This window comes from Mercurialis annua, linkage group LG7 (genome assembly GCF_937616625.2).
Source record: "Mercurialis annua linkage group LG7, ddMerAnnu1.2, whole genome shotgun sequence".
In the NCBI taxonomy this organism is placed as follows: domain Eukaryota; kingdom Viridiplantae; phylum Streptophyta; class Magnoliopsida; order Malpighiales; family Euphorbiaceae; genus Mercurialis; species Mercurialis annua.
This window is the reverse complement of record NC_065576.1, coordinates 45057772-45071297: the sequence shown is the minus strand read 5'-3', so window position 1 is coordinate 45071297 and position 13526 is coordinate 45057772. Positions and strand designations below refer to the sequence as shown.

Sequence of the window (13526 nt, the reverse complement as noted above, 5' to 3'; positions counted from 1 at the left end):
TTTAGGGTCGATTTTACTCGGTTTTCATCATGTGTAGTATTGTTTTTATACATTATTTGGCGTTTTTACGTTTAATAGTGTTTGTTAGTGTTTCAGTGGAAATTAGGTGAAAAACGACTATTTGGGGCAAATTTATGGTGGATTGCGTGTACGAGTAAAGCGTAGCTTGCGGACGAAGAAATTGAAGTTTCACGAACGAGATTGAGCAAAACTAGGTTGTTCCCGTTCGAAACAAAGGTTTCCCGAACGGGAACCATGCAGAATGAGCATGAGTCTCGAACGAGAAGGCCTTGTCTCGTTCGGGACTCAAGAAGAAATCAACATCTCAAAGCTTTCGGTTTACGTTTTTTCGAACGTGAATAAGGCTCCCGTTCGGGAACCATGTTAAAATTGGGCATGTCACGAACGAGACTATGGCTTCCCGAACGGGAAAGAAGGAAATTACGCGTGCAGCAGACTTTGAATTGGACTGAAATTCCTCCTCAAATTACAATTACAATTCCTATTACAAATTGATTTGTAATACGAATTAGAAGACTCCGGAACTTCTCCTACTATATAAAGACCTTGTACTAGACTCAATTTAAGATGTAGAATAAATTAGACATTAGATTACATTAGTTATAATTTAGTTTTCATTAAATAGCTTTTAGTTTAGTTTTTTCCAGCAGTTTATAAGTAGTTTATAATTAGTTTCTGCAAGACGTTTGTTGAAGATTTCAAGTTTAATCAAGACGATTCTTTCCGAAATTGACAACTCCGGTATTTATTGTTTAATTATGCTTTCTTCTTCATCATCCTTCTTGTTTTGTTTCAGTTTTAATATGTGTAACTAAAACCCTTGTTCGAGGGTTGATATGAACTTATAAATTGGTAATTATTTGGATTGGATGGATTAGTATTAATTCGTGTCTTAATTATTAATCTTATTGCTTGGATTAAATTAGCTACTTAGTTCATGAGTTTGTGTTTAGTTAACTAATTGAGAGATTGTTAATTAAATAGACATAGATAATTAAGAACTTAAAGAAAAACGCCGTGAGAGCGGGTTGGAATTTAGGTAGTCATTGAGTTTGCTTCATAATTATAATTTGATTATTTAATTCAATTTTAATATCGTGAGAGCGAGTTAATAATTGGTTAATTAATTAGGTTGTGATTTTATTCGGATCTTTGAGGCTTGAGAGGGCGGGATTCGGTGCTTTAGAATAGCTCGATTCACGATAAAATCACTAAGAAATCCTATTCCATAATTTTACTTATTTATTTGGGATTATCAATCCTTGAACTTTTTAATCTTATTGTTTTAAACCCTATTTTATTATTTGTTTTCAGTTTATATTAGTTTAATTAAATTACAAAACCCTATTGATTTTTCTAGCTAGCCGATTAAAGAATATTTGAAATTAGTGATTAAGTCCATTGTCTCTGTGGGATCGATACTTGGTCTTCCAAGTTATATTACTTGAGCGATATCGTACACTTGCGATTATTTGCCAACAGAAGTTCAGAGAAATGATAAGAGCAACAGTAAAGATCAAGTATTTAAATAGTATTACCCTGAAAGGGAGTAAGGACATGAAAAGGTTGTAGAAAGACTATAAGACTCAAATATGGGGTGTACAACAAAATGTACAACCATGCGAACTATTAAATTGGAAGGTTTAAGTAATAAACTGAGATTGAATTCACAGCTAGTACTGCTGTTAAGGAAAGTATTATGGAAGAAAGAAGTAATGAGAAAGTAGTAAGAAGAAAGATATGATTGATGATGTCAGTTAAAATGGTGCAATGCTTTCTGAAGCATAGAATGAAAAAATAAGTATAAGTGATGTTTAGATTATAAAGTAAAAAGATAAGTATATATAACTTCGTATATAAATTCAATGACGAACTTATATAAGAGCGAGGGAATGTATTAATCCGAAAATTTAAAGGATTAAATATTGCCACGTGTCTAATAATTTATTAGACGGGAGTACATAAATTAGATTTAAAGATATATCTAATTTATAAATGTCTCTAAAATTCTATTATAGCAATAGGATTGCAAATTTAAATTTTTGAAATTTAAATTTGGTTAACTATATAGTTAGCGGGAATAAAATAAACTTATGAATTGAGTGCATAATAATTCATAAGTTCCGAGCGAATATTTTTGGTGCCAATATTCGCGAAATATTTTACAAAGATTACTGTGAAAATTTGATAAAATTTAAAAGTAGAAATTTTATCAAACATAGTCAATACAGACTTAATAAATCAAAAATGATTTATTAAAAATAAAATATAAGTCGGATGAGAATAAAAATTATATCTTTATTCTTTTTATATTTTATTAGATTTTTAGGTAAATTTTCACGAAATTTGAAAGTCGTTTCCGTTTGGGCTACGGACGACTAGTTAAGAAGTTGGTTTAAAGTGCATGATTGAGATAGTATTAAACCGCACTTTTGCCAAATATATATATATATATATATATATATATATATATATATATATATATTTTATAAACCAAATGAATTGAGCATCAGAAGCTCATTTTCTTGATTTGAAAGAACAAAATGAGCCACTTAGAGCGACGAAACTAGGGTTTCGAATCCGTTCCGACGATTTCTTGTTTCTAACTTCGTTTCTTCAACGATTACTTAAGTAATCGAGGTATTATACCCGTATTAAACGGTTATTTCAATATATTTTGATATATTTCGAATATATTTGTTTATAAACGATTACCGTATCGAATTGAACGTATACGTTTTGTTTTTACATTCCAAATATGTATTTGGATAGATTGGATTTTGTATACATGTTAGGAGTGGATAAATGAGCTTAGAGCACGTCGGAAAGCCCGGGAAATTGAGTTTTCCGGGGTTATGCACTCGGGTGCATGAACGTGCACATTTTATGCACGAACGTGCACCATTTGGAGGTGCACGACCATGCACCATCCAGGGTGCACCACCGTGCATCCTGGGCTGCATGATCGTGCACCATACCGATTGGCTGAAGGGAGGGGACTTTTTAGGGCTTTTTGCCTTAAGGATCTGACATAATTTTGTTGATCCAAAAACGTTAAAAGTGATAATTTCTTTTACAGTAAAGTGAAAAGAGTTTAAAATCTAAACCTAAAAAATTTTAAAATGAGATTTTAAAAGTAAAGTTAAACGTTTATAACGGACTTTAAAAGAGTTAAAGTGAACGTTTAAACGGTTATAAGGATTTAGCAATCGGCTTTGCTAAAGGCTTAGTATATGACTAAGAATTGTTTTGACAACTAAGTTTATACTATAAATAGTTTTGTTTAGGTATTGTTATATTTAAAATGACTTCTAGAGAGAAGTTTGAACGTTTTCTCAAAATGAGAATTATTAATATGGTTTTAAAAGAAAAGAGACCATAAGTGTTATGTGTTTAAATGATTATATGCTTTATCGGGAAATAGGTTTCTGAACCTAGAAATTATATAGGAAATATATTTTGATGTTTTATCCTGTTTGTTTTATGTGTTTAGTCCGACCAGTTAGCCAGCAGTCAGACCACGACCATAGGCAGTTTGACACGCATACCTCGGGATTAAGTATCAGATATGGCGGTGTTGTGAGTTTATTTGTTTACTTTTAAATATATGTATTCAATTGTTTTAAATCATAAGTCGCACTAAGTATGAAACTTAGCCAAGGAAGATCCATTGAAACGAGCTATCTATTAGGCAACAATAGGACTGTGTGATCACCGGTGTTAATGAATTAGAGTGAGAGGTAGACATTATAAGCATATAAATATTGAGATTAGAGTATGTAGCCAGATAGAATCTGAAGAAATTAATCTTGGAGGATTTCTTACACCATTAGAAAATCCTGAGGTTGAAAAAACATGGTATTATTATAAAGACGAAATTCTTAGCCTTTCAAAAGACGGATCTATTTTGTGTGTAGGTCTAAAAGGATGAATCTAAAATAAAAAAAATCAACAAAATAAAAAATTTCAGCAAATTTCACACTTTGCAAAAGAAGTTGTTTAGTACATCCTAAAATTAGAAAAACGACTTGGACTCCGTTCAACAGGAGAAGAAAATTTCTTTGAACATATTTCTGAGAGGAAAAAACTTCTAGAAAGAATGGATCAGTATTTGCCCCCAGATGTAAGATACACCATCAAGAAGAAAATAGTTGATTCGATAGATCGTTCTCTCAAAGAATGTTCTATGTTACAACCTTATATCCACTGGCAATCACATGGATGGCCTGGCTTGCAAGTTGAAGCAGATATGGTGGTGGAAAGTCTAAAATTTACAGAAGCAAGTTTAACTTCAATATTAGAAGTGGATTTAGAAACTCCCCGGTCAGTATTTCCAGAAATTGTGCAAATAGTTTTAAGTTATGTTAAACAGACATCTAGGTTTGTTACATTTTAAATTATAAGTACAATGCTGGAATATGAAGAGGATGGAAAGGTCTGATAACCTTATCAAGTTTGGGAATCGTCCTGTTACTAACAGAGAGATTGTGGAACCCCAGAAAGTTAATAGTCAAAATCAAAAATTAAGATGGAAAATGTACGAAGAATCAAAGATCGCAAAGAAAGCTCTTCATATTGAATTCCTCAAGTCCGTTCTGAAGAATATGGTTAATAATACTAACTATTAGGGGTGTGCATTCGGTTCAAACCGAACCGAACCGAACCTAATTTAGGCCTTTTTTAAAAACCGAACCGAACCGAAATTTTAGGATCTCTGAGTAACTCTTGAATTCCGCCTTTGTAAGAGTAGGCTCGCAGTTGACGGTATCAAAGTGTATAAATTTTTGGAAAACTATAAGTTTAAGGACTAAAACTGGAATAATTGAAAAGTTTGAAAATCTGGTTGAAAGTGCAAGAACGTAGGATACAAAGAAAGGACCTGGTATAGACAAATGAAAGTGGAGGGACTTAAAATAAAAAATAAGAAAAGTGGAAGGACTTAAAATAATAAAAGTGGAGATGGATAGAGCTGTTAATCTTCTTCAGCAAAACCAAACCCCCTCACTTTATCTCCACAGCAAATTTAAATTTGGCTTGTAGTGTGATAAGCTTGATTAGTGATTTTAGCATTTTTGAAATTTTGTCAACAAATGTACTCCCCGGTTAATGAAAATGTTGAATGTTTGCATCTTTTATCAACAATTAAAAGTGTATGCTTGCCTAATGAAAGTCAATTTGTGTAACTTGTTTTGATGATATTAGGGTGTTACCATTTGTTAAATTTTGACCAACTCTAGCACGATTATTGAACATGAGGCGGATGCATGATATGTATTTCAAATTGTCAAATTTGTGTTAATTTCAAAAATTTGTGGACATAATTGGCATGTTTTTCATAGGAATTAAATAACTATATGCATGACACTTCTTTGATTGATATATTCGAGCCTATTGTTTTTGTGTATAAGTGTCGGAATTCCTAGAACTTGCTCGGTGTCCGTTTGAGATTATATGGTTGAGTGTTGACAACTTAGATGACTATGGCATTAGGATCACACAATTCAAAAGACAACTTAAAAGCCTACCCCTTTTCCATTAGTTAGCACAATTTTGAGCCTAAACCTCTTCTTGACTAACCACACAACTACACATTTAACCTTTCAACAATTTACCTCTCTAAACACCCGGATTTAACTTGAATAACTTAGGATTAAGAAAAATATGATACTAGCTCGATGTATTAGAAAGAAAAGTGAACAAGTGCTAAAAATATAAGTTAATGCCTTGAAGAAAAAGAAAGAAAAACAAAAGAAAGAAAGAATAAAGGAAGTTGAGAAATAGAAAAAGAAAAAAAAAGAAAAAAAAAGATAAAGGCATATGGAAAAAGGAAGTAGTTCACTTATAAAAAGTTCCGAGTGTAGATCATTGTTAGTGAATGAAGCATTTTTGTTGTTCAAGTTGAATCTTAGCCAAGTATCCAAATTACCTACCCAAACCCTTGACCAAGTTACAACCCTTCAAAAGTCCATATGATGAGTAATACCGAACTAAGTAGTGGAGATCGGACTAAGAGCAAGCCTATGGTGAATTTCCGCATGTTTTTGTGCTTAATTTTCATACCCGAAACACTTGAGCGTTAGAGTGAAATCTTGAGAGAAAATGGTTGTCTAATGCCTATGAATGATATGCCATGCTTGCCGTGTTTTGAGTTAACCAAATGTTTGCATGTCCCGCCTATGATTGCAATGTTTGATTGTTTTGAGTAGCGCTTTATTGACATGGTTGTAGCCTCAATATCATAGGAACACGTCGTTATAATTGAATACATCATTTGTTTGCATGCCTTTTAGTTGTTGGCATTGGATGATTTGCTTTCACGTTTTCATCGGTCGGGAGTATGGTTGTGACATTTGTTCAAGTCGTTAAGGTCGCTAATCTTGTAGCTTTAGTGAGATTCATTTCTTGCTTGGGGACAAGCAAGGATTTAGTGTGAGGAGGTTTGATAGGAGTAAAATACTCCTATGTATTGAGTTGTTTTCCGCATGCTTTTGCTATGTTTCACCGTGCTTTTTGGTTGTTTTGTATACCTTATTGCGCGCGTGTGTGTTATAGGGAAAATGGAGCAAAACGGAGTCCTTTTGGCCTAAAAGATGGAAGAATCAACGAATCTAAGAAAGGGCGAAGTCTTGGAACAAAAAGATGCCGAAAGCACATTTCAGAATCTGACCCTGCTGCACTAATTGAAGATTTTGGATTAGTTAGAGGCTTCTAAAGAGTTTGTGTTCTTCACAAGAAATGAAGTAGACATCCTAAGCTTTCCAGGGGTTCAAGAGCCAACTCATTTGGACGTTTCTACATCGAGTTATGAAGGTTCGAAGTCAGCAATTGTGCAGCAGAAAATCAGCAGAGCTCGATCGAGCTCCCCACTTATGGGGAGGGCTCGATCGAGCCCTTAGGCAAAAAACGAGCAGGGAACTTGTGAAGAATGAAGGGCTCGATCGAGCCCTTCCTCATAAGTGAAGGGCTCGATCGAGCCTTAGTGAAAAATGTGGCTGGGAGCTAAAATTGAAAAGAAACAAGACTTGGGACCACTTCCTCTTTTGGCTAGACACAACTTATACATGGTTGTCTTTATTTCCTCCTTTGTATTGCCTATATAAGGCACCTTATCTCCAAATTAGGTATAGACTTGATATAGAACATTTCACCTACTTTTTTAGTTTCCTTTTTTAATTAGGAGTAGATTAATTTTAAGGCCTTGTGCCTCCATCTTTTCCACCATTGTTGTGGTGTTGGAGCTTTACTTATTGTAAGAACAAGATTTATCTTTGAATGCAAGTGCTTAATTTCAATCTTATTCTTCCAAGTAAGTATTTCTTATATTTTATTTCTCTTTATTTAGGAGTTAATGTGATGTTAACATGATTGGCTAAACCCCCATGTTTGGAGGTTGATATGATGGTTGAATAATTGCTAGATTGGGTTAGGGTTTGGCTTGTGTGTTCTAATTAATTGCTTAATGCCTATTCTAGATTGATCACCTAGTATTTGTTGCTAGATTAATTTCCACATTGAGAGAGGGTTTATTAATTGGAATTAATTAATTAGATGCTTAATTAGTAACACCATGAGAGTGAGTTAGTAATTAGGTGGCCTATGAGTTGTGTTTAATTGCTAATTGCCTCTAATTGTGTTTAGTGCTACGAGAGTAGGTTAAGCTTAATTAGTTGTGGTTTTGTAACTCTTTGAGGCTCGAGAGAGCGGGAGTTGTGATTTAGAAAAAGCTCGGTTCGCGTTTAGAAGCCATAGTCCGACCCCTTGATAGTAATTGGTTAATCGTAGTATCAACCCTCAAGCTTGTTATTCATAGTTTATCTTAATCATTCAGTCGCTTGCTTATTGCTTTTTACTAGTTGAATTGTTTAGTAGTTGTGTTTGCTTTAGTTAACGTTTTAATTGTTCGAATTCCAAATCAACTATTGTTGTGTGCTAAACGAATTGAGACTTAGAATCGATTCATTCTCATCAAATCCATTGTCCTTGTGGGATTCGACCTCGGTCTTACCGAGTATTACTAGTTGCGACACCGTACACTTGCGGTTTTCGCCAACAATCGACAATACCAGCTACGCGAGCAGGTAAAAAAGATTTTCCACTTCACAAGTTGAAGCCATAGGTTGCTAAGAGTAATGATGAGAAAACTGGTTATTGCCTATTGGAGTGTACTGTGAAGTTCAACTACTTATGAAATGACTATATAGATGAAGGGAGGAAAACATAAGTGGAGGAACTATCATCAACTATATTATACATTATGTTTCTTTGAATTTATGCAAAGTTTTAAAGTGAACTTTTGCCAGTGAGAATTCTGGGTTGGAAAAGCATAATTACCATCTGTTATAATGGATTGCAAGAAGGGAAAATGAGTGATGTTTGTTTCGGAATCCGTCCTCTCTAAAATGGATCGTTGCCTAAGATGAGAATGTTAGTAATTATTTCACATAGTTTATGTATTGAACCATTATTAGATACGAACAGATTATGTGGTACAGAAACGGAAACACAAAACGTGCCGAAACAGAAAACAGCGAAACATTTTTTTTTTACAAGAATAAGTAATAAATATAGAGTTTCAGAAGCATTTTCAGAAACGGAAACGAAATATTGAAACGCTCGACTCGATAAATTTCCGCGCAATACAGCTAGCATATAAAACCTTCTGTAAAATATATGAAACTTGAATATCGAAAACGGACACGAGATTTTCCAAAGAGCTTGCGATGATGATACTTGTATGCAGGTGTTCATATCATATGGAAGAAAATCTAATGGAGAGCTGTTGCTGTCATATGGCTTTGTTCCAAGGGAAGGCACTAATCCTAGTGATTCAGTAGAATTTTCATTGTCTCTTAAGAAGTCTGACAAATGCTACAAGGAGAAGTTAGCAGCTCTTAAGAAGCACGGTTTGTCAGCGTAAGTGTCGCTAATCAGATTCAGCTTCCTTCACCAGTTTTGCTTACAATATTTCAAATCTTTATGCATTTTTATAAGATCAACTCTTATCCTGACTCCTGAGAGGTCCTCCAAATGTTGTTCTCAAAGAATTTGAAATATTTTTGTTTGATTATCAGATCTCAATGTTTCCCTGTTCGAGTCACTGGTTGGCCCGTGGAGTTAATTGCGTACGCTTATTTAACAGTAAGCCCCCCAAGTATGAGTATGAAGTTCGATGAGGTTTGTGCTTTCTTAATTTTATTGCATATGATCAAATTATGAAAATTTTCTATTCTTACAATATTTCTAAAAGTTCTTCGTCGCGCCCAGCTGGCTGCAGCAGCATCGAATAAGACGAATAGCAAGAAGGATATCAAATTCCCAGAGATTGTGGAAAAGGCATTGCAATTTGTATTGGATAGTTGTGAAATAAGCATATCAAAATACACCAAAATTTTGCAGGTGAGGAATATTTTATTCACAACAGACAGAATAATAACAGATTAAATGATCTAATGTTGTTCTTCACCTTCGGTCATTCTAGGAAAGCGGATCAATGGATTTAGATGTAACATCTCCGAAGCAACTTAACCGAAGATTGTTTCTAAAACAGCTAGCAGTAGACTTGTGTAACAGCGAGCGGAGGATACTGTTTCGGGCTCAAAATGTAAGAATATCTATTCTCTTGATTTCGCAGTATGCTAGCCAGTTCTTCTTTAAGTGGTAATTCGATCAATAGTCCATCATGGAAGCACGTTTTCTATTCGTCGTTGCTGCACGGAAACTTGACGAATCTTACATTTTGACTTTCCATTTACAAGTCCGGAAACGGTTCTGAAACTGCGAAACTTTATTAATTATAACATACTCTTGAAAAGAACAACGATTCACCAATTTCCGTTTCATAAGGAAGGGCGAATTGAAAGCTCTGAATCTTTTTGAAGGGTTTAGAAACCTTTTCAAATGATATATTTAAGTGTTACTTCATATTAAAGCCAACCAGAGAGGTTTAGGCTCCAATTTCTGTTATTGCAGACAACATTGTAATAATTTGAATTGGATATTTGGTCACTTGCCCTTGTTTTGTTCAATTTCTAAAATTCATTTGGGTTAGTCATGTTGCGGTGAACGGATTTGAGAGTGTTTATCCCATATATTGCATAGCTATATGTATGCGCAGGGAATTTGTGGCGTATGGTGTGAAACTGTCAATATTGCATAGCTATATTTGGTAGAATTAAATTCAGCAGAGGGATCCCTTTAACACATGCATGCTTACTTTTGGATCTCTATAGTGGATTCGTGGGTAGGATTAGAGCCGTTTTAAAGTTTGTGGAGTCTTTTATCTCTATCCTTCCGCTATTTCAAGTAAAGGCTAGTAGACTTATTTTCTTGCAATAGGTCGAGCTTCCCTTGATTTGTATGTCTTATAACTTATATTAACCTTAATCATTTTAGCCATCCTTGGTCTTCGAGCAAACACCTGGAGTTTCATTGTTAATATTTTTGATGAAGCACAAAATATTTTTTCATTCTATTGAATGCTACATGTATGATATTGCTTACCAATTTATTGTCCGTATAATAAATATTTATATGTGTTACAGGTATTCAACCTGGAGACTTTCAAGTGGTCATTTGGCATTCTTTTTTCTCGTTTGGTAAGCTGATTGTTCCAGCATTATAGTAGATTATAATAGATGGGCCTTATATGTTGCTTAGAGGAAATGAGACGACACAATCTTCTATCTGGAAGCATTCCAAATACATTTAACATTTAATATTTTTTCTCAGCAATATAAACAAGCCAATTTTAAAGGTTCATTTGTTAATTCGAAACGTGGCAGTGTGTTTGATTTGAATTATCTCTTCCATATAGGTTCGTTTACCTTCAATGGATGGAAAAGTTGCTTTGGTTCCTTGGGCAGATATGCTGAACCATAGCTGTGAGGTAATCTTATTTGTGTCTGTCTAGATATTAGCTCTGGCATGGTTAAATATTCGTATTTATTAAGCAATCTTGCTTTTGGCTGATCCAGGTTGAGACCTTTCTAGATTATGATAAATCGTCACAAGGAGTTTACTTCACAACAGATCGACAATACCAGCTACGCGAGCAGGTAAAACAGATTTTCTATTTCACAAGTTGAAGCCATAGGTTCTAAGAGAATGATAGGAAAACTGGTTATTGGAGTGTACTGTGAATTTAAACTACTTATGAAATGACTATATAGCTGAAGGGAGATGTTTGTTTCGCAATCCGTCCTCTCTAAAAATGGATTGTTGCCTAAGATGAGAATGTATGTTATTATTTCACATAGTTTATACAAGCTGAGCCATTATTAGATACGAAAAGATTATGGGGCACGGAAACGGAAACACAAAAATGTACTGAAACAGAAAACAGAGAAACATTTTTTTTTTACAAGAATAAGTAATAAATATAGAGTTTTGAAAGCATTTTCCGAAACGGAAACGAAATATTGAAATGCTGAACTTGATAAATTTCCATGCAGTATGGCTAGCATATAAAACCTTCTGTAAAATGTATGAAACATGAAAATTGAAAACAGACACGAGATTTTCCAAAGAGCTTACGATGATGATACTTTTACACAGGTGTTCATATCATACGGAAGAAAATCTAATGGAGAGCTGTTGCTATCATATGGATTTGTTCCAAGGGAAGGCACTAATCCTAGTGATTCAGTAGAATTGTCATTGTTTCTTAAGAAGTCTGACAAATGCTACAAGGAGAAGTCTGACATTTTCTCCTCATTTTTTTCCCTCTTGAAAGGTTACAAACTACCTTCAGGGAGTAGCTCCTGACCTTTGTGATCGAAGAAGAATTGATGATTTCAAAATTGAAGACGAGAACAACAATATTATTAGCAAAAGGTAAGGACTAAATGGTATCACAGTATGTGTATGTCACTCTTAAGATGTTATTGCCTCCCATATAACATGTGTTCTCAGATCTAGTTGAGTTAATTTTCATAAATGGTGTACATACAAAACCTTTATGACGATGACTCAGGGAAATCAGGAATACTGTATTGACCGACTAAAATGGTGTACATACAAAACCTTTATGACGATGACTCGGGGAAATCAGGAATACTGTATTGACCGACCACTATAGAAACAACATTGGACTGACAGTACTTTGTTGAACTTCGATTGTACTACCCGAAACGTTTGTTGATTGCATGGCACAATTCCTTGTTGGCCCTCCTGTTCCCATAACACGTTTGTCCATGGAGTGTTGCAGCCACAGGTGGTTGTTGAGCTGATTCCTCCCAGTTCGGCCCAAGGGTGGTGTAGGAATTGAAGTAAAATAAGCGGACAGGCCTCACTCGACGACGGCGGCCGCCACCACCAGTAGGAGTAGGAGGAGCTGGAGCAGCAGGCGGAGGAAGATCTGGAGGCATACAAGTATCTGCCGTGGGAGGAGGGGAGAGAGACGACACAGCCTGAGAAAAAACAGAGTTAATATACAAAGCATGTAATAAGACCTATTTTCTCTAAGTTATGAACAGCGCAATTCAACAAATCTAAATTTTTTTATCACAAGAGTCTTACACAACCTAGATATTTTGTTATCACAACAGTTCACGGATACGGGGAAAGGGGGCACTTGGACACGGCGAAACGGTGTCATTTTAAAGTTTTTTTATGTAATCCAAGAACTTATGATATTCAAAATACACTACTGAAATTGAAATCAAAAAAACAAATTAGTCCAAGAACTCACTAACTAACGATAAGAAAACAGATATTTGCAAATTATAACTCAAAATACACTACTGAAATTGAAATCAAAAAAACAAATAAATCCAAGAACTCACTAACTAACGACAAAGAAACAGATATTTGCAATATATAACTCAAAATACACTACTGAAATTGAAATCAAAAAAACAAATAAATCCAAGAACTCACTAACTAACGACAAAGAAACAGATATTTGCAATATATAACTCAAAATACACTACTGAAATTGAAATTAAAAAAACAAATCAATCCAATAACTTATCATATTGCTACTAACTAACATGTAAAAATATGATCAACTAAAGTGCAATGCAACTTACCAGTTGGTGGCTCATCATCTTGATCGGAGTTGAGTCTACGGAAGAAATCTCCATTATTATCTCCAAAAATCTTACCTAGAAATCAAATCAAACGTCAAATTATAATCAAAATGTTAAAAAAGAACACGAAATCAACTCAAACAGAGACGTAATCAGATACCGGTGAGTTGTTATCTGATCGGAGAGAGTGTGCGACTGAATTGAAACGAAGACTTAAAGCTCCAAAGTCCAAACTGAGAAATGAGTTCTTGGTTTCTTGAATTCTTGATTTTTTTCTTTTCTGTTACTGAGGTTTTGTGAGCTCGTTATACTCTATTTTGTACCCGTTAAATAACCGCTATCATCTCGGCCGTCAGATTCTGATTTCATCCACGGCAAACAGAGCTTCCCGCCAGTGCTTTCTAAATGGCAAAACGTTCAAACCAGCCCTTATACTTATGCCTGACTAAATAATATGTCCTTAAATTTTTAATTCAA

The 13526-nt window shown here is 34.5% G+C and overlaps 2 protein-coding genes across 2 annotated transcripts; one reads left to right on the top strand and one right to left on the bottom strand.

Moving 5' to 3' along the window:
• The first annotated feature begins 4120 nt into the window (after positions 1–4120).
• LOC126657247 (uncharacterized) lies at positions 4121–12545 on the top strand. The gene is made up of 11 exons (XM_056103811.1): positions 4121–4401; positions 4502–4628; positions 8040–8099; positions 8762–8934; positions 9093–9195; positions 9286–9417; positions 9500–9622; positions 10563–10616; positions 10835–10906; positions 10995–11075; positions 11575–12545. The coding sequence occupies exons 1-11, from the start codon at positions 4121–4123 to the stop codon at positions 11782–11784; spliced, it is 1416 nt and encodes a 471-aa protein (XP_055959786.1). The 3' UTR covers positions 11785–12545.
• On the bottom strand, positions 11901–13343 carry LOC126656515 (uncharacterized). Its single transcript, XM_050351099.2, has 3 exons — positions 13210–13343; positions 13050–13124; positions 11901–12428 (listed from the first exon to the last, which is right to left on the bottom strand). Exons 2-3 carry the CDS (start codon positions 13101–13103, stop codon positions 12141–12143), a joined length of 342 nt encoding a protein of 113 aa, XP_050207056.1. The 5' UTR covers positions 13104–13124; positions 13210–13343; the 3' UTR covers positions 11901–12140.
• Positions 13344–13526: the final 183 nt, after the last annotated feature.